Source organism: Orussus abietinus, unplaced genomic scaffold (genome assembly GCF_000612105.2).
Source record: "Orussus abietinus isolate OABI.00-Male unplaced genomic scaffold, Oabi_2.0 scaffold878, whole genome shotgun sequence".
Lineage (NCBI taxonomy): Eukaryota > Metazoa > Arthropoda > Insecta > Hymenoptera > Orussidae > Orussus > Orussus abietinus.
Window position 1 is genome coordinate 1 of NW_019395022.1, and position 20,064 is coordinate 20,064.

Sequence of the window (20,064 nt, forward strand, 5' to 3'; positions counted from 1 at the left end):
AGCCTCGTTATCGACATTTATATTTATGTGGAAGCCTTTTATAGTCTAAGTTGAGAATTATACCAAATGAAACGTTCCATGTGTCATTTTGATAAGGGAATGATAAAGAGAATGACGTAAAACTGTCGAAATCCCGTGAATTCATTATTCTAACGACTGTTTAGGACCAACGTCGCCATCTGTGACGTTTAGCTGCAACTAAATTTTTCCTATAAAAACAGGTGTTAGCCCCGAGACAAGCCAACATTCTCTTGCAATCGTTCGTGAAAGAATTTTTCATATTTTCCCATGTGACTATAATATTCCATTTCTACGGAATTTTAAATTGTTCGAGCTAGTACCTGAAATTCTTCATTTTCGATTCTAAGCCTCCAAGAAGCGTAAAACATCGAAAACGTGCTCGGGCCACACCATGTTGGTTCTAGTCCGTGATAAATAAATAAATTTTGAATGAAAAATGAAATTTCATGAGCTTCAGGACCTACTTTAGGACCTCCATGTTCCCGTGGTAAAATTTGAAACGAATCGGTACCCTTAATTCGAAGAATACTTTCCCCAACGATTTGACCTCTCAAACATATGTAGTCTGACTCTTTCATATTACCTTGAGAATATATCTGCTTGAAATCTAATCGCTATATCGCTACCTCAGATCTAATTGCTACACCGTGACGTTTTCAATTAAACCGAGTTTGATTGGAATTTTATCTTACACCGAAAGAAGAAAACCACTATCTACCCCGTTAAGATGATATGAAAGGCGCCGAGAAATTTAATTCAATGCGATAAAACACAATTTCTCGATACCCTTTTTGGTGGTAATGCCGTTTTGAATACTCAAGGAGCAACATAAGCCTCGTTATCGACATTTATATTTATGTTGAAGTCTTTTACAGTCCAAGTTGAGAATTATACGAAATGAAACGTTCCATGTGTCATTTCGGTAAGGGAATGATAAAGAGATCGACGTGAAACTATCGAAATCCCGTGAATTCATTATTCTAACGACGGTTTAGGATCAACGGCGCCATCTGTGACGTTTAACTGCAACTAAATGTATGTTCTAAAAACACGTGTTAGCCCCGAGACAAGTCAGCATTCTGTTGCAATCGTTGGTCAAAGTATTTACCATATTTTCCCCTCTGACTCTGTAATATTCTATTTCTACGATATCCTACATTGTTCCAGTTAGGTCTTGAAACTCTTCATTTTCGATTCTAGAGAAGCGTAAAACATCGGCAATTCAACGGGATAAAGGAAAAATAAGTGTTTTATGCGCTTGTATGCTAAAACGATGGGAATACAAGGTCTCGGACTGAAAATTTAATTGACCTGGAAATCACAAATAGCGTAAGGAATCCCTCTACAGTCAATTAGGGCCCGAGAAAGCTTGAATCCAGAGGATTTCTGGAGTTTGACTTCGATTCTCTTTATAATTATTGTTAAAAAATGACAGATGACGTTTGCCATTTAGTACAATACCCAATATAATTCGGCACATCTATCAATATAAAAGCAAACGTCGGAAACGGAGGTATTTAAAAAAAATCCTCTTTATCGACGTTGATCAAGTTTCTCAACGTGTTTCACTTCACCTTAGCAGTAATAGGATTAAAGTGGACATTTGTAGATGACAATACCTTGTAGCCACCGCCAAGAGTGCATCTTCGGGCCAAGGTTGCAGCCAATCAATCGTGCAACAATTAACCAATGCTGGGAACTTGCGAATCCGCGTACGAAAACCGTCACCGATGGGAGACATCGACACGACAATGTGTAATTGATTTCTGACAACTTGGACGAAGAAGTTGAAAAGTGCAACGGGGCTGCCATCAGTCTGAAGGTTCTTGTCCCTCTGTCGGTCGATTTGGCGCATTCTTTCACATATTTCGGCCTTTTCGTCAGTGGCGAACATGTTTGGCACTTCTCCTGAGTTCAGCAGGTTACTAATGTCCTCCAGAAAGGTCTCCGACTTGATCTGCGTATCGCTGAAGAGGAAGACGCTGTGCAAGTCGGACGCTGCACTCCTCCTCAAGAAGGTCTTCAGGTCTTCGTGCCACTCGTTGGGGCCGTATTGCTGAGACAATTCGATCTGGAAGACCTCATAGTCCATGATGTGTGCTGCCAACTTCGTCAGGGACTGACGACCGGAGCCTCCGACTCCCACCAGCAATCCATGACTTCGGGGTTGCTTCAGAATCCGGCAAATCTTCGATAAATGTTCCACCGCGAACCTGAAACATCGGATAACTAAGAAAATCAAATCACCTTTAACCCTTTGCACCCCTTTGTCGAGGGTGACTCGTCGTCGGCAATGGCCATCTCAATAATTTGGGGGGTAAAGGGTTAAGGTGCAGTGAAACCCCCCTCAAATCAGCCGACTCGAATAAGACACTTTTCTTTAAGGTGAAGTGAAACATGTCGAGGAACTTGATCGACGTCGATAAAGAAGATTTTTCTAAATGCCTCCGTTGCCGACGTTCGTTTTTATATTGACAGCTGTATCGAATTATTTTGGATATTGCACCAAATGGCATACTCCACCTGTCGTACAAGAAATATCAAGAAATCGAAGTGAAACTCCAGAAATCCTCTGGATTCATGCTTTCTGGGGCCCTAATTGACTGCAGAGGGACTCCCTGCGCCATCTGTGATTTCCAGGTCAATTAAATTTTCACTCCGAGACCTCGTATTCCCATCGTTTTAGCATAGAAGCGCATACAACACTTTCTTTGCCTTTATCCCATTGAAATTCGAGTTTATCGATTAGCAGAGATTTCTAAATTGTCGCAAAATTGTCCTGACCCTTTAGTTTCTCATATCAGAGCCTTCAATAATTGTTTTTTGATCGAAATATGAGAGCTCGACGCCATTTTGGTTCTGGTCTGGAGTGTCAAACAATTTTGTTCAAAAATCCAAATTTTGAAAGTGTCAGGATAATTCCTAGGTGCTTACGAGTCATGTGCCAAAAGTTTGGACAGTTTGATCCAATACCCTTTGAAGAAAAGTGTCTTAATCGAAACGACTGATTTGAAGGGGGTTTCACTTCACCTTAAGGGCGTTGGTTCGAACCGTCTGAAACTTTGACACATTACTCGCAAGCACCTAAGAATTATCCTGATACGTTTAAAATTCAGACTTTTGAAAATGTTTTTTTACGCATCCCAGACCAGAACCAAGATGGCGTCGAACTCTCATGTTTCGAACGATATTCAATTATTGAAGACTCTAATATGAGAAACGAAAGGTTCAGGACAATTTTACGACAATTTCGAACACTTTGGTAATCGATAAACTCGCATGTCAGCGAGATAAAGACAAAAAATGTGTTTTATGCGCTTGTATACCAAAACGATTGTAATACGAGGTCTCGGAATGAAAATTTGGTTGACACGGAAATCACAGACGGAGCACTTTGCAGTCAATTAGAGGCTCGAAAATCATGCATTCAGAGGATTTCTGAGGTTTTGTTTTGATTTCTTTATAATTATTGTACGAAAACGACATATAGAGTATGCCATTTAGTACAATACTCAATATTATTCGACACAGCTGTCGATATACAAATGAACGTCGCCAACGTAGGTATTTAGAAAAACCTTTTTTACCGACGTCGATCAAGTTCCTCGACGTGTTTCACTTCACCTTAACCCTAACACTCAAGAATAGGGTATAAACCCACCCCAGTAAGGTTGGAGACTTCATCCCCTAGCTGACAATTTTTTGTTGTTCTTCAGTCTTTAGATGAGGTTTTCATAAATTATGGTTCAATGAAATTTAATTTGTTCCTGATCATTCACTTCCTTATTAAAGAAACGAAGTAATTTATCTACTAATGGTAGGTCCCGTTTATTTCTGATAGGAAACATTTTGTCAACGAAAAACAAGTGGATACCTACTTGTCATGAATTAGTGGATAGAAAAAATGATACATGAAGTCTAGGGTTAAAAACCAATTTGTAAGTTACAAGTCCACTAAGTTTGTGGTCATCATTGTGACATTTGTTGATAGACGAGTCATTAATACTTAGACATATTTTCAAAATCGGCAGTACGGAATATTAAACTTCACAAATTTTGAATATCCTTTGTTTTGCAGTATTTGTATTATTTGATAAAGAGAAGTTCGAATACCTAAAGAGCACTAAATTCATGGGTTTCTTCTCAAACTTCACAAATTTTGAATATCCTTTGTTTTGCAGTATTTGTATTGTTTGATAAAGAGAAGTTAAAATACCTAAAGAGCACTAAATTCATGGGTTTCTTCGAAATCGAGTTAAACTCGACAAGGTAATCTTTCACTACATCTCCCAGTGCATCCAAATTCTTCACTTCCGTGTACAACTTCACGTCGGACATTGGATTTTGAAAATCACAGTATACAAGATTCCGCAAACCGGTTTCAGTTACCTGAAATCGGAATAAACTGTTATTACTTGAAAAACGTCAGGAAATACCTGCTTATTATTTGACTTAATCAGAATTAGGAGACATTGTTGAATAATGATGTCGGTCTTTGGTAGAAATTACTAAATAAAATGACTACGAACACCCTTAGTCATTTTTAATATGAAAAATGTTTAATATCACTCTTGACATTTTTTACCATTTTTAATATTGTAAATGAAATGGTTGATAAACCTACTGTAGTAAAGGGCTCGATGATAAATTCCCGGAAGAGATCGTCCATTTTCACTTCCATACGTTGAACAAGAGTTTGTCGAATCTGTTCGACGAGCCAAGCTGCATCAGCGTCATCTACGAGGCGATCCCCATAAACTCGCAAAACTTCGTGAACCCACAATCTCTTCATGGCACTCTGCACACGTTCCAAAACATGCAATTAAGGTGATATGAAAGAATCATACCTATACATACCAAGAGATAAAATCATTCGTGAAAATATTTTCCGAATTGGGGGTACCAATTGCTTTCAAATTTTCCCACGGGAACATGGAGGCCCTAAAGTTGGATATGACATCCATGAAATTTCATTTTTCAACAAAAATTTATTTACGTATCATGAGCTCGAACCAACATGGCGTGGTTCGTACACGTTTTCGGTGTTTGACACTTTTTAAAAGCTTAGAATGGAAAATGAAAAGTTTCAGGACCTAGCTCGAACAATTTAGGATGAGAAATGGAATGCTGGCTTTTCTGGGAGCTAACACGTGGTTTTAGAGCAAAAATTTAGTTGCAGTTAAACGTCACAGATGGCATCGTTGATGCTAAACACTGGTTTGGATTTGCATGCATTCCAAAACATGCAATTAAAGTGATATGAAAGAATCGTACCTATACATACTGAGAGATCAAATCGTTCGTGAAAATATTCTCCGGATTTTGGGTACCGATTCCTTCTAAATTTTCCCACGGGAACATGGAGGCCCTAAAGTAGCATCTGACATTCATGAAATTTCATTTTTCAACAAAAATTTATTTATGTATCCTGGACTCGAACCAACATGGCATGGTCCGTACACGTTTTCGGTGTTTTACACTTCTTAAAAGCTTAGAATGGAAAATGAAGAGTTTCAGGACCTAGCTTGAACAATTTAGGATGAGAAATGGAATTTTACAGTCAGATGAAAAAATATGGAAATACTTTCGCCAACGATTGCAAGAAAATGCTGACTTTACTCGGGGCTAACACGTATTTTTGGAGCAAACATTTAGTTGTAGTTAAACGTCACAGATGGCAACGTTGAACCTAAACAGTCGTTAGAATAATGAAATCGCGGGATTTCGACAGCTTTACATTGATCTCTTCATCAATACTTTACCGAAATGACATATGGAACGCTTCAGTTCGTGTAATTCGCAACGTAGACTGTAAAAGAACTTCAACATAAATATAAATGTCGATAACGGGACGCGATAGCTTATGTTCCCCCTTGAATGTTTAAATCGTCATTACTACCAAACAGGATACAAATGAATTTTATTTAATCGATGTCGATTAACTTCCTCATCGCTTTTCATATCATGTTAATAGTGTAAAAAGACTGATGGGTTAAAAAACGGATTTTTACGTTGTTTGGGCAAATACATTTGTTTGACTAAAAACTATTTTGTTGCGCAAATTCCTAAAGCTATAATAAAATTAAAAGAAGAAGAAGTGAAATTACCACGTTACCCCATACATATTAGAGCATTCTGCATTCTTTTTGATTTTAATTATTTTATTTATTTAGAACAGAAAATCGTGGAAAATGTAAATTTATTACCTCATCAGGTACAGTCTCTGGTACCGAGAGCAAGACACCTTGAATAACTCTGGAGAAATCCCGAAGATTAAAAAGGTAATGGGACTTCGCCGGTGTTGGCAACAAATTCTTCATGGTTTCCTTGTATATATCCAAAGTCCCAAACACGATATAATCGATACAAAGCTCGAATTCTTCGGAAAATCCACGTGTTGACAAGTGCCAGGCGAAAATCTTGCTGAAGATGGTGACCATCACGTCGTCCTCGAACTCGGAGATGCCCAACGTGAAAAAGTGTCTTTTAAATCTGCGAGTGTAACAATAGAATTAAACGCATATTCATTTCCAAACCTCCAAAATATCACATTAGAAACATAAATTATTCTTGTTTACGTGGTGATCACTATTAATGAATTATCCATTCCAAAAAATTGTCATTAAAATGAACAAAATCTTTCATAGTTAAGGTGGTATGAAAGAATCAGCCTATATGTGTATATCTGATTGTGAGAGGTCAAATCGTTCGTGAAAGTATACTCCGAATTGAGTGTACCGATTCGTTTCAAATTTTACCACGGGATAATGGAGGTCTTTAAGTAGGTTCTAAAACTCATGAAATTTCACTTTTCGTAAAAAATATATTTATTTATCATGGACTAGAACCAACATGGCGTGGTCCGTACACGTTATCGAGGTTTTGCGTTTCTTGGAACCTTAGAATCGAAAAGGAAGAGTTTTAAGACGTAAATCGAACGAGTTAGAATATGATAGAACTGGAATATTACAGAGTCGGATGGGAAAATATGGAAAATACTTTTAACAACGACTGCAAGAGAATGCTGGCTAATCTCGTGACTAACACATGTTTTTAAAGCATAAATTTAGTTGCGGCTAAACGTCACAGATGGCGACGTTAGTTCTAAACAGTCATTAGAATAATGAATTCATGGGATTTCGACAGTTTTACGTCGATCTCTTCATCATTACTTCACTGAAATGACATATGAAGCGCTTCAATTCATATAATTATCAACGCAGACTGTAATAGACTTCAACGTGAATATAAATGTCGGTAACGTGACGCGCCAGCTGATGTTCCCATTTGGATATTGAAAACGACATTACCACCAAAAAGGGTACAGATGAATTTTAATTTATCGACGTCGATTAAATTTCTCAGCGCCTTTCATATCACCTTAATATAATTAAATTTTCAAACACTAAACGTATGGTTTGTTATCCAGTTCCCATTTACAAATGTTCTTGTCATTTTCTCTTTCCTCCCGATATTGTGATTTATCAAAAACTCGTCATAAACCACCCTCCTCAGAATGAAGAACTCAGTCGTACTTACCTAGGAGTAACATCTTGACCACCAGAAGGTGGACCCATGGCACACATCAGCTGCATGTCGACCAACTTAATGGGTACCACCGCCTTCATGTCGTACCAGGTCCAGTGGTCCAGCCATTGCCGAAGAAGTTCAATGGGCGGCTGAGCGCCGTACTCCTCTTTCAAGGGCATGGAGAGATCATCCACAAAAATGACCCAATGTTTCCCAGGTGGAGCCCCATAAACCCCCTTCCTCCTTTTGTCCATCTTGCTCATGATGATATCCTGGGTCTGGTTGGCCGTCGTCTGAGCGGAGAAGGTCACGAAGAGAGGTTTGTACACGCTGGGGTCGATCTTCTTCAGCATAAAGTCCATCACGTAGACGGACTTTCCGGTACCGGTTGGGCCCACCAGGAGTACCGGCTTTCGGTGGCGAACCAGCTGGTAAAAGAGATGAGTGTATCTGACGGTCTCCACCGTGGGAACGATGATCTGGTTCACCGGGATGTCCCTAGGGATCGGAGGGAGGTCCGCGAGGTCGTCGGACCACGGCCTCCATCTGCCTTTGCCTTCTTTTACGAACTTGTAATCGTAAACTAGACCTGCACTTGGTATCGGCATGATGTAGGGCTTCTTCGGGCCCTTCGTATCCTTCGGCAGGAAAAAACGAATCGCCAGATCTTCGGGGACGTCGCGCTCCATCAGACCTCTGAAAATAATACGAAAGGCGCTGAGAAACTTAATCAAGGTCGATAAATTAAAATTCATGTACACCCTTTTTGGTGGTAACGTCATTTTGAACATCCAAGTGAGAACATCAACGTCCTGTTACGGACATTTATGTTGAAGTCTTTTACAGTCTATCTTGAGAATTATTCAAACTGATGCGTTCCATGTGTCATTTCGGTAAAGTCATGATAAAGAAATCGACGTTAAACTGTCGAAATCCCGTGAATTTATTATTCTAACGACTGTTTAGGACCAATGTCGCTATCTGCGACGATTAGCTGCAACTAAATGTTTGCTCAAAAAACAGGTGTTAGCCGTGAGACAAGTTCTTGCAATCGGTGATGAAAGTATTTTCCATATTTTCCTATCTAACTCACGCATGCGCCCCGTTATCGTCATTTACATTTATGTTGAAGTTTTTTACAGTCTAAGTTGAGAATTATACGAACTGAAGCATTGCATATATCATTTCGGTAAAGTAATGATTAAGGGATAGATGTAAAACTGTCGAAATCCCGTGAATACATAATTCTAACGACTGTTTAGAATCAACGGCGCCATCTGTGACGTTTAGCTGCAACTAAATATATGTATACTCTAACAACGCGTGTTAGCCCCAAGATAAGCCAGGATTCTCTTGCAAACGTTGGTGATAGTATTTCCCACATTTTCCCATCTGACTCTGTAATATTCCATTTCTACGGTATTCTAAATTGTTCGAGCTAGGTCCCAAAACTCTTCATTTTCGATTCTAGGCCTCCAAGAAGCGTAAAACATAAAAAACGTGCACGGGCCACGTCATGTTGATTCTGGTCCATGGTAAATAAATACATTTTTCATGACAAATGAAATTTCATGAGTTTCAGGACCTACATTAGGGCTTCCAGATTCCCGTGGTAAAATTTGAAACGAATCGGTATCCCTAATTGGGAGAATACTTTTCCCAACTATTGGACCTCTTAGATATATATAGGCTGACTCTTTCATATCACCTGAAGAGGTCGCTGAACCAGTCGCGATAAGTAACCAGCAACGTTCCTCCCATAGCCCAGATGCAGGAAAAGAAAAAGGATCCCTGGAATTATTTTTTGAGAATTAATGGTCTGACATTTTCATCTGAAATCTTACTTATCCTATGAACATTTCTTCAGCATTAGCGTAAGTGCAAACAAATATTTCAATGGTAAATGGGTGATTCCGATATTCTCGAAGATGCTAATCCCCGATCCCTAGTAGCATAAAATAATTTCTAAATATTTCTTTGTAATCTTTGTTAAATATCTCAAGCGACAGATTTTTTAAGATTTCTTGTAGATTTCATTCGAAGATATTTAAAATATTTCTTGCAAATCTCAATGACATGTTTAGTTTCAATAATTTATGAACGTATAGAGAAATTATATTTTTTAACTTATTAACATNATATTGTAAAGTAAACGTTTTGCAAATATTTCAAATGTCTGCTAAATATTTACAAAATGTAAGATATTCGTTAAATATATAGAAAATATAGGACAAATATTTTGTGCTACTAGGGATATTGGACTACTATAACATTGCAATGTTACGGTAAATTTTCATTTAAAATGGAAAGGAATGTTTTCATTTTACCGTACTGGTTACGTTCTAACCGATTTTTCTAAAAACTCTTTTAACCCTTTCATTAGAGCGGTCCGCTCCACCAAACAACCGCCCCTGAACGCGACACCGCGCCGAAAGGGTGCACATTGCGCTTCGGCAGTCTTCGGTGTTCGAACTTACGTCTTCCACCCGAACAACGCCTCCTTAAGGTGAAGTGAAACATCCTTCAAATCAGTCGATTCGAATACAACACTTTTTTTAAGGGTATTAGACCAAATTGTCCGAAACTTTGACACATCACTCCTGATCCTCTAAGAATTGTCCTGACACATTCAAAATTTGGATTTTTGGAAAAAATTTTTTAACAGCTCAGACCAGAACCAAAATGGCGTCGAGCTCTCATATTTTGATAGATATACAATTATTTCAGGCTGTAATTGAGAAACGAAAGTGCCAGGACAATCGTACCACAATTTAGAACACTCTGGTAATCGAAAAAGTCGCATTTGAATGGCATAAAGGCGAAAGTAGTGTCTTATGTGCTGCCATCCTAAGACAATGGTAATATGAGGCCTCGGAGTGAAAATTTAGTTGATCTGGAAATCACAGATGGCGCAGGGGGTCCCTCCGCAGTCAATTAGGGCCCCAGAAAGCACGAATCCAGAGGATTTCTGGAGTTTTATTTCGATTTCTTTATAATTATTGTACGAAAATGACAGGGGGAGTATGCCATTTGGTACAATATCCAATATACTTCGACCCAGCTGTCGATATAAAAACCAACATCGGCAACGTAGGCATTTAGAAAAATCTTCTTTATCGACGTCGATCAAGTTCCTCAACGTGTTTCACTTCACCTTAACTGCCTTTTGTACGTACACTTTTCTAAGCATTAAATAACAACTGTTTTGTCGACTTATTCCATTATTAAATTTCCAAATAAAAGTCTAACCTTAAACTTTTAAGGAATTAAAAGTTATCCCAATAGCTGGACTTCTCGTCTCGTCTCGATGACCAAACCGTGTTACGTATGTTCAAAATGTACTTTTAGGACCATTAATCCAATACGGGTCAATACGATCAAAAAATACTCTGCAGATATGGCAAAATTTGTTACCGACTAAAGTCGGCGCTCGTCCACAAAGGTCGTCGCATGTGTGCCGATTATAGTCGGCGCTCGTAACGAAAGGGTTAATAGAATTTTGTGATAAGCACATTTCAAGGATTGAAAGTTAATGGAGGTATTGTGAACATTTTCGAAAGAAAACTTACCTCGATCTGCGCTCTCATGTCCAGGTCAGATACCGTTTCTAAATACCTCTCATCTAGAAAGTCATCGAGGAAGCAATCGAAGAGGTACATGACTGACCTCGTCAGATTGGCATCCGGCATGTACAGCATTTCCTATAAATGACAACAACTTCTCAATATATTTAACTCTTAAGCCACTAAATTAAAAAGAAAACGTTCCAACGAAAACCTGTCTCCTCCACAGCATTCACCTTAGCGTTGCACCTGCGAATAAGGTGCAGCAACGCGGGACAAAACCTCATGAACATGTCCTTCAAATGATTCTTGACATGCTCGCTCAGCGTTGAGGGTAAAGTGTTCAACCAGGATATCAAAAGCGGCGTCCAGCCCAAAGCAACTGGTTCCATGTAAATCATTCCACACCTGGACACGGTCGCTGGAGAGGCAACCTAAAAGTACACACCATGAGTATACAAATGACTTTACAACAAAGATATGAAAGTTCACTAAATGTATTAATCATAAAACGAGTCGTCGAAGTCCTTGGAAAAAATTAAAGGACCTCCAGATCCATTGGCTCAAAGATGAGATTAGTCGTGGGCGCCAATTGAATGATCTCCCCGGACATGAGGCAGAGCTTCTTGTTGTCATCCAGAACGGTGTTCATGTTCTCTATCCAAATGGCGTCGACAGGACCGTCGAAGACCAGCCACTTGCGGTTCTCGTTGGTGGAGACCGCGAAGGCCCTAAAATTCACGGCCAGGACCCCGTCGCTCCATTCATGAGAAGCTGGGTCGAAGTAACCATAAAGCTGACCCATGGTGATGGCTTTGGGGTTTATCACGGTTATCTCGACCCGGTGCTCCCCCATGAGGCCCCGTTCCTCCAGAAGAGCCAAACACTCGGCCAGCATCCTGTAGGCCGAGGTCTTTCCGCCGAATGGCAGACCCACGATCATGAACCCGTGTCTGACGATCATCATCTCGAAGATCTGCTGGATCTTCTCCAGGAAGACGTCGGTGCACTGCAGGTTCGCCCTCTCGCAGACTTCCTTCGCGCAAACGTTCAGGTGCGTGTAATCAGGCTCAGGAAGAACCACTCCGGGGAAAAGGTCCGAAGCAATACCTGAATTGACAAAAAGTACTAATATAAATAACGATTAAGGGCTGATGTTAAAGGCCTTCCATTTCTTCTTCATTTTTCAGCAGATATGGACGAACCGGACATAGATGGCAGAGTTTGAATAAATATGAATAATAATCTGAATAATTAATATAAATAATGATTCAGAAGGAACACTGAGTGTTATCTATTTGTTACTTTTTAAGGTGAAGTGAAACCCTCTCAAATCAGTCGATTCGAATAAGACACTTTTTTTAAGGGTACTGGATGGAACCGTCGGAAACTTTAACACATGACTTGTGAACACCTAGGAATTATCCTGACACTTTTAAAATTTGGATTTTTCAAGCAAATTATTTAACTTAGGCGAGACGAGAACCATAATGGCATCGAGCTCTCATATTTCGATCGATATACAATTATTGAAGGCTCTAATATGAGAAACGAAAGAGTCAGGACAATTGTACGACAATTCAGAACACTTTGGTAATCGAGAAACTCACATTTAAACGGGGCAAAGGCAAAAAAAAGTATTTTATACGCTTCTATGCTAAAACAATGGGAATACGAGGTCCCGAAGTGAAAATTTAGTTGACATGGAAATCACAGATGGCGCAGGGGGTCACTGCAGTGAATTAGGGCCTCAAAAACCATGAATCCAGGGGACGCCTGGTATTCTACTTTGATTTCTTTATAATTATTGTACGAAAACAACAAGTGGAGTATGCCATTTAGTGCAATACTCAATATAATTCGATACAGCTGTCAATATATAAACGAACGTCGGCAACGTAGGTATTTAGAAAAACCTTTTTTATCGATGTCAATCAAGTTCCTCGACGTGTTTCACTTCACCTTAAGTCAAACTTCTTATGACATAATAGAACATACGCTGCAAAAAATCGATGGAAATTTTCATACATTTTTACACGCTACATAAATAGAGTTATACATAAAAAAAAAGAACGTGAAATAGAACAATTACAAATCAGAAAATGTAAAAATACCATCATATTTATCATAAAGAGTCAACCGAGATTATCGAAACCTGCCCTCTAAAGTCGATGAAAAAGCATCAAATATGGTCGACGAATGGATCTCTAAATTTTCCCATCTTTTAATCTTGGCTAAAAGAAGTCCGAGTTGTGTCATCTTTTAACCTCGAGTAAAAAATGCCAAAATCCAGGGCATAAGAAATTGTTTCGCCTTCGTCTTGTCGACTATACGCTATACCAAAAGATGACTTTTCAGAATCTCGTCACCTTTCAGACATGTTTTAATCGTCGTTGTGCTGTCCAAGATATTTCCTGGCAATAAGTAAAAGCAAAAACATATTGGAGTACTTCGTAAAAGTCATTTTCTCTGGCGTTATTCCGAAAAGCACTTGAACTCCGCGATAATACCGAACACATCGTAAACCGTATGATGTCGAGCGTGACGGAGCGTCCATCCTTGAAGATCTCCAAGAATCACGTTTTTTATTACCTCGGTGAGGTGGGTTGCAACAATATTTTCCCCCTATTTCCGAGATCGATACTTGCGCCAGTAGAGAAATATCATACGCACCCTTGAAGAGCGGCAGATCCTGATTAAGGAATTTCGGCAGATTAACGTCATTGATGCTCCTTAAGAGCAGGACGTCTTCGGACTCATCCGGGTACTTCAATTTCAGATTACCGGCAGCTGTCAGCACGGACTTGACAGCTCTCATGCCATAATCGTAGTGACATTGACTGCTCAGCTGCTCGGAACAGAGTTTGTAGGCCGTGACGATCTTGACGGCGAGTGGCCTGCCGTTGTAGAAGCCGAAGGAGTAAAGCTGGATCTCCGAAATCAGGGCATAATCCGGAACCATCATGGCGACGGACCTGAAGAGGGCCTTCAGGTTGTCAGGGAGTTCCGACCTGCCGGCATATCCGGGATTCATGGTAATGAAGACGGCGCAGGAAGGGTCCAGGAAGATTTCCGTGCCCTCGAAGAGCAGCTTCTCGGCCCCTGAATTGATCCCCCGTTGAATAGTTAAAATCTGCTGGGCCACGACCGACAGGACCTCGAGGTCTATCCGGTTGAATTCGTCGAAACAAGACCAGGCTCCGCAGGATGCGAGGCCCTTGAAGAACTTCCCTAGAGCTATGTAGTCCAGGCCATCGGAGCAATTGAAGACCACGCATTGCTTCGCCACCGCCTTGGCGAGGTCCTTCGTCGTCTCCGTCTTCCCGGTCCCGGCAGGACCTTCTGGAGCTCCACCCAAATGAAGGCTCAACGCCCCGAAGAGCGTCCTGTAGCATCGATCCGTCAAAGGAGTGATCACCAGTCGTCCTGTGTTACCCAGGTACTCGTATCCGTATTGCAGGTAATAATTGATCATGTATGTCCATAGGTTGTCTTCCTGAAATTTGCAGAAAAATATTGCAGGTAATAATTGATCACATATGAGCCCATAATTATGAAAGTGGTCCAAGTCAAAATTAAAAAAAAAATGAGTTTATCAGTTATTTCACTCTACATCATTTTAAACTAAATTAATTAAATGTAATTTTTACGATATTGTCAAAAATGAATTATTCGATGGTGGTTGTAATTACAACATTATATGGAATTCATTTAGTGTTAATTATGAAAGTGGTCTAAGCGAAAAATTTAAAGAAATTATATAAACATAACCATAAAATGGCACGTGGCCCTCTAGCGCGTTTTTGAACTACACAATAAGCCGACAAATGACAATTAAACGATAACAGAACCGACAATACTTTCCGGTCTACCTAACAATATATGGAATTCATCTAGTTCTATTTTGAAAGTGCATTAATTCAGTTGGGCTCTTCCGAACTAATTATCGGCGGAAAATTAATTGATACATTTTACCACTATGTCAACAGATAGCGATTCAGGTAAGTTAATGACAACGTACTTATTATGTGAATACGTTAATTATTATTCGGATATCATGTGATTTGCAGATATTTTACGACCACGTAATATTTCTTCAGATGATTCTAAATTCCACGTTTTGGATCTTTCACCTAAAAGAGGAAGACCAAAAATATACGGAAATTACTTCCATTATACCCCACCACTAGACCAGTAACGGAATAAAAACATAAAGATAATATGTGTTTGCTACCATACATCCCTCCAATTTTTCAGGAACATTTTAAGAATCTTAAAAACTCATAATGATAAAAGCCTAAAATGATAAAAATGGATTACTTTTTAAAAATAATTAATAAATGTTCATGAATTATTTCATTAAAGTTATTGTTTCTAACAAAACTCGTAGCTTTTTATTGCTTTAAGTCATTTATAGGGCATTCGGTTAATTTTGAAAATGGTCTAAGTCAATTCACCCTTTAAAAACAACATTTTCGTATGAAAGTCACCCAAAATTTCATATTCACAATAAATTTCCATTAATCAAGACTAATAAAATTCTAAATTAATATGCTGCATAATATAAAAATATTTTTTAATTTATTCAAAAGCAATTCATTAAATATCTCGAAAAGAGAAATATATGACTTAAACTACTTTCATAATTATGGGCACATATGGTCATAGATTGTCTTCCTGAAATTTGCAGAAAGTATTGCAGGTAATAATTGATCATGTATGTCCATAGGTTGTCTTCCTGAAATTTGCAGAAAGTTTCGAAACCGTTGGAATACCTGAAATTTGCAGAAAGTTTCGAAACCGTTGGAATACGTTCGAAGTTACCCAGGGTTATAAAGAAAGTAATAAATTTAATTAATATTAATGAGATGCTAATGAAAGATATGTGCGTTATTGTAATATTTTACGATAAAACTCCTGGTGTGTGAGAAACAATGGATGTGGCGCCATTGGGTAATTGTTGAAAAATACAAAATTAGGTTTATATTATGAATGAAAAAGCAGTACCATCCAATAATAACGTAGTTGACAAAGCCAATTGAAGTCGTCATTTTTTGTAACTTCTTTTTCTACGAGATCGTTAACGACGTCCTTTCCGTGTACGTCCAAAGTGACCAAAGCCTCTGTGATATAAAAAATGAAATCTGACATCACTAAACACACTATGTTAGAATTACATAATACTGGAATAACATGATATATAACGAATGTTATTCACGAGACACATTAATATCATATAACGTCGAATTATTACCTTTCGGTAACATTGTTACAAACTGGTAAGCATTGCAGTTATATAATATTAACATAACATATAACATGTTGCCGATATGTTATGTATACGTTGCATTATTCATTTTATAACAGGGTTATATAGCTGCGGAGGAAATAGTTTTCCAGATCTTACTTATATGTTATATGTATGTTATAAACGTATGTTCACGAAAATGTATACATGTTACAAACGTTATGTAATGGTTATATAATTGTTACGTAACCGTGTTTGGTAGGAAAACACTATTTTCTTGAGACCGTCTCATTCTTCGCAATATTATGGAAGTTTCAGCAATGTCTCTTATTTGCAAAATATGCCGCTTCGTTAAATTCGAAGCAATTAAATATAACTAAATAGTAGCGTTTCTGTAAATTCAATTGAATTGTTTTGAAACTTCCGGCTTTTTTCGAATGTTATACAAAATCAACATGACTGCGTTTTTAATTTTTTTCATTAAAGCATACCTAAAGTAATTCTGGTCTGCTTCGGCAGTTTCCCTCTGATGATCAAGATGATTTCGTTTAATTCTCGTTGGCATTGGTTGAAGTATCGTTTCAGGCCTTCGACTCCTCGAGCAAGAGCTTTTTCCACTTGCTGAGTCCAGTAAAGCTGACCGATGCAAAGGACGGTCTGTCCGGGCCATTCCTGGACCCAGTCGACCCTCTTCTTCAGCTCATAGGCCTCCATCGCCTCGAAGACTTTATTTTTGATACTTTTCCTCATGTCGACTTCCAGCTCCAAAAGCCACTTCTCCACTTGACCCCTGGCAGCCGAAGTAGAGATTACGTCGACGAGGTCCACTTCTTCGCCCTCGGCAGACTTCATCTTGTGCACATCCAAGTCCTCGTCGAAGTGCAGCTTTGCTATTCCTTCGAAGCACTTCTTCAAGTGCGGCTGAACCCTAATGAAAAAGGAGAAAATATTTCATTGATAATTTGTAAATTAAATGAAGAAGTAAGAAATCAAAAAGGGTCATTATATCATTTAAGGTGATATGAAAAAGTCGACCAATATATTTGAGAGGGCAAAACGTCGGGGAAAGTATTCTCCGAATTGAGGGTACCGATTCGTTTCAAATTTTACCATGGGAATATGGAGGCCCTAAGGGAGATCCTGAAATTCATGAAATTTCATTTTTCATGAAAATATTTCATTTAAAATTTGGAAATTAAATGAAGAAGTAAGAAATCAAAAAGGGTCATTGAGTCAACCTATATATTGGAGAGGGCAGAACGTTGGGGAAAGTATTCTCCGAACTGAGGGTACCGGTTAGTTTCAAATCTTACCACGGGAATATGGAGGCCCTAATGTAGATCCTGAAATTCATGAAATTTCATTTTTCATGAAAATAATTCATTTAAAATTTGGAAATTAAATAAAGAAGTAAGAAATCAAAAAGGGTCATTATATCATTTAAGGTGATATGAAAAAGTCAACCAATATATTTGAGAGGGCAGAACGTTAGGGAAAGTATTCTCCGAATTGAGGGTACAGATTCATTTCAAATTTTACCACGGGAATATGGAGGCCCTAAAGTAGATCCTGATATTCATGAAATTTCATTTTTCATGAAAATATTTCATTTACAATTTGTAAATTAAATGAAGAAGTAAGAAATCAAAAAGGGTCATTATATCATTTAAGGTGATATGAAAAAGTCGACCAATATATTTGAGAGGGCAAAACGTCGGGGAAAGTATTCTCCGAATTGAGGGTACCGATTCGTTTCAAATTTTACCATGGGAATATGGAGGCCCTAAGGGAGATCCTGAAATTCATGAAATTTCATTTTTCATGAAAATATTTCATTTAAAATTTGGAAATTAAATAAAGAAGTAAGAAAACAAAAAGGGTCCTTTTATCTTTTAAGGTGATATAAGTCAACCTATATATTTGAGAAGGCAAAACGTTGGGGAGGGTATTCTTCGAACTGAGGGTACCGATTCGTTTCAAATCTTACCACGGGAATATGGAGGCCATAAAGTAGATCCTGAAATCCATGAAATTTCATTTTTCATCAAAAATTTATTTATTTATCATGGACTAGAACCAATGAGGCGTGGTCCGTGCACGTTTTCGATGTTTTACGCTCCTTGGAGGCCTAGAATCGAAAAATAAGAGTTTCGGGACCTAGCTCGAACTATTTACAATACCGTAGAAATGGAATGTTACAGAGTCAGCTGGGAAAATATAGGCAATACTTTCACCAACGATTGCTAGAGAATGCTGGCTTGTCCCATGCCTAACACGTGTTTTTTGAGCAAAAATTTAGTTGCAGCCAAACGTCACAGATGGCGACGTTGGTTCTAAACAGTCGTTAGAATAATTAATTCACGGGATTTCAACGATTTTACGTCGATTTTTGTATCATTACTTTACCGAAATGACACATAGAACGTTTCATTTCGTGTATTTCTCAATGTAGAGTGTAAAAGACTTCAACGTAAATATAAATTTGGTAACGGGACGCACCAGCTTATGTTCCCCCTTTCGTATTTAAAACGACATTCCCACCAAAAAAGGTATAGATGAATTTTGTTTTGTCAACGTCGATTAACTTTCTCATCGCCTTTCATATCATCTTCAGAAGTCCACCTTGACTTCTTATAGACGATATTCATTGACTTTACCGTGGAAAGAAAAATTGTTTTTAAAGTGAAACTCTTTACGTCACGGTAGCGTATGTGTGAATTCGCACGTTATGAAAGGGGAACGTATCGAAAAGTGAAGCGCTTTTTTTTCTTGCAGTAATTTACGATTTACATTTATCTTTGTATGTGCGTATTATTATGCCCAAAATAACCAGTAGCGTAAACGTAAGGGCATTTCGTCAATGAATGAAGAAAAATAATTAGCCATATTTGTCTTTAACCGAGGAGTTTCCCTTTTAACGCACGTAGCGGCTATGCATAAATTTTTGTTTCTAATGTCATCCTTACCGCGTGGGGTCCTTCGTTTCGGAAAGGATCTCCAACAGCTCATCGTTGGACAAGAAGAAGAACCTAGGGAAGTAGAGTCTCTTCTTCTCTAAATAATCGTTCAAGCCTTTTTGGATCAAGTCCAAGAGACCCGTGCTCTTCTTCAGTCTCTCCAGCATCTTTTCGATCTCCACGACGGAGAGGACCTTGGGGTCCGCTTGGACGGTCTTCATGATGTCCCTCCAGGTCTTGTCCACGGCTGTGAACCTTCGTCCTTCCTCTGGCATCTGCTGCTGGATATCCGGAGAACTAAATATTGGCTCCAGGTACATCCACGTACCTTGGACGTTCAACCATTGATCCAAAATGTCTTGCAGAAGGTGCAACTTGCTCTCCCATTTTCTACATTCGTGAAAGTCATAAATCGAATAATTGACGTCATTCAATATTTTAAAAAATCACTGATACGTGTATTATATGTCGTTCAATCTTTTTATGAAAATTTAATTCTTGGATCAAGTCCCAAAGTCATAACTGGAAAAATTGACGCCATTCAATATTTAAAAAAATCACCGATAGGTGTATTATATGTCGTTCAATCTTTTTATGAAAATTTCATTCTTGGAACAAGTTCAAAAGTCATGACTCGAAAAATTGACGTCATTCAATATTTAAAATACTCCCTGATACACCTATTATATGTCGTTTAATATTTTTATAAAAATTTCATTTTTGGATCAAGTTTAAGAGTCATAAC

At 38.5% G+C, this 20,064-nt stretch overlaps 1 protein-coding gene across 1 annotated transcript; it reads right to left on the bottom strand.

Annotated features, from left to right (window-relative positions):
• Positions 1 to 1,640: 1,640 nt before the first annotated feature.
• LOC111674190 (dynein heavy chain 7, axonemal-like) lies at positions 1,641 to 19,709 on the bottom strand (the record flags this gene model as incomplete). The annotated part of the gene is made up of 13 exons (XM_023433600.1): positions 1,641 to 2,234; positions 4,238 to 4,410; positions 4,646 to 4,819; positions 6,228 to 6,513; positions 7,561 to 8,247; positions 9,260 to 9,342; positions 11,121 to 11,252; positions 11,351 to 11,548; positions 11,662 to 12,224; positions 13,788 to 14,610; positions 16,122 to 16,237; positions 16,854 to 17,290; positions 19,329 to 19,709. Coding segments are annotated over 13 exons (4,647 nt in total), but the record flags the coding sequence as incomplete, so codon positions are not given.
• Positions 19,710 to 20,064: the final 355 nt, after the last annotated feature.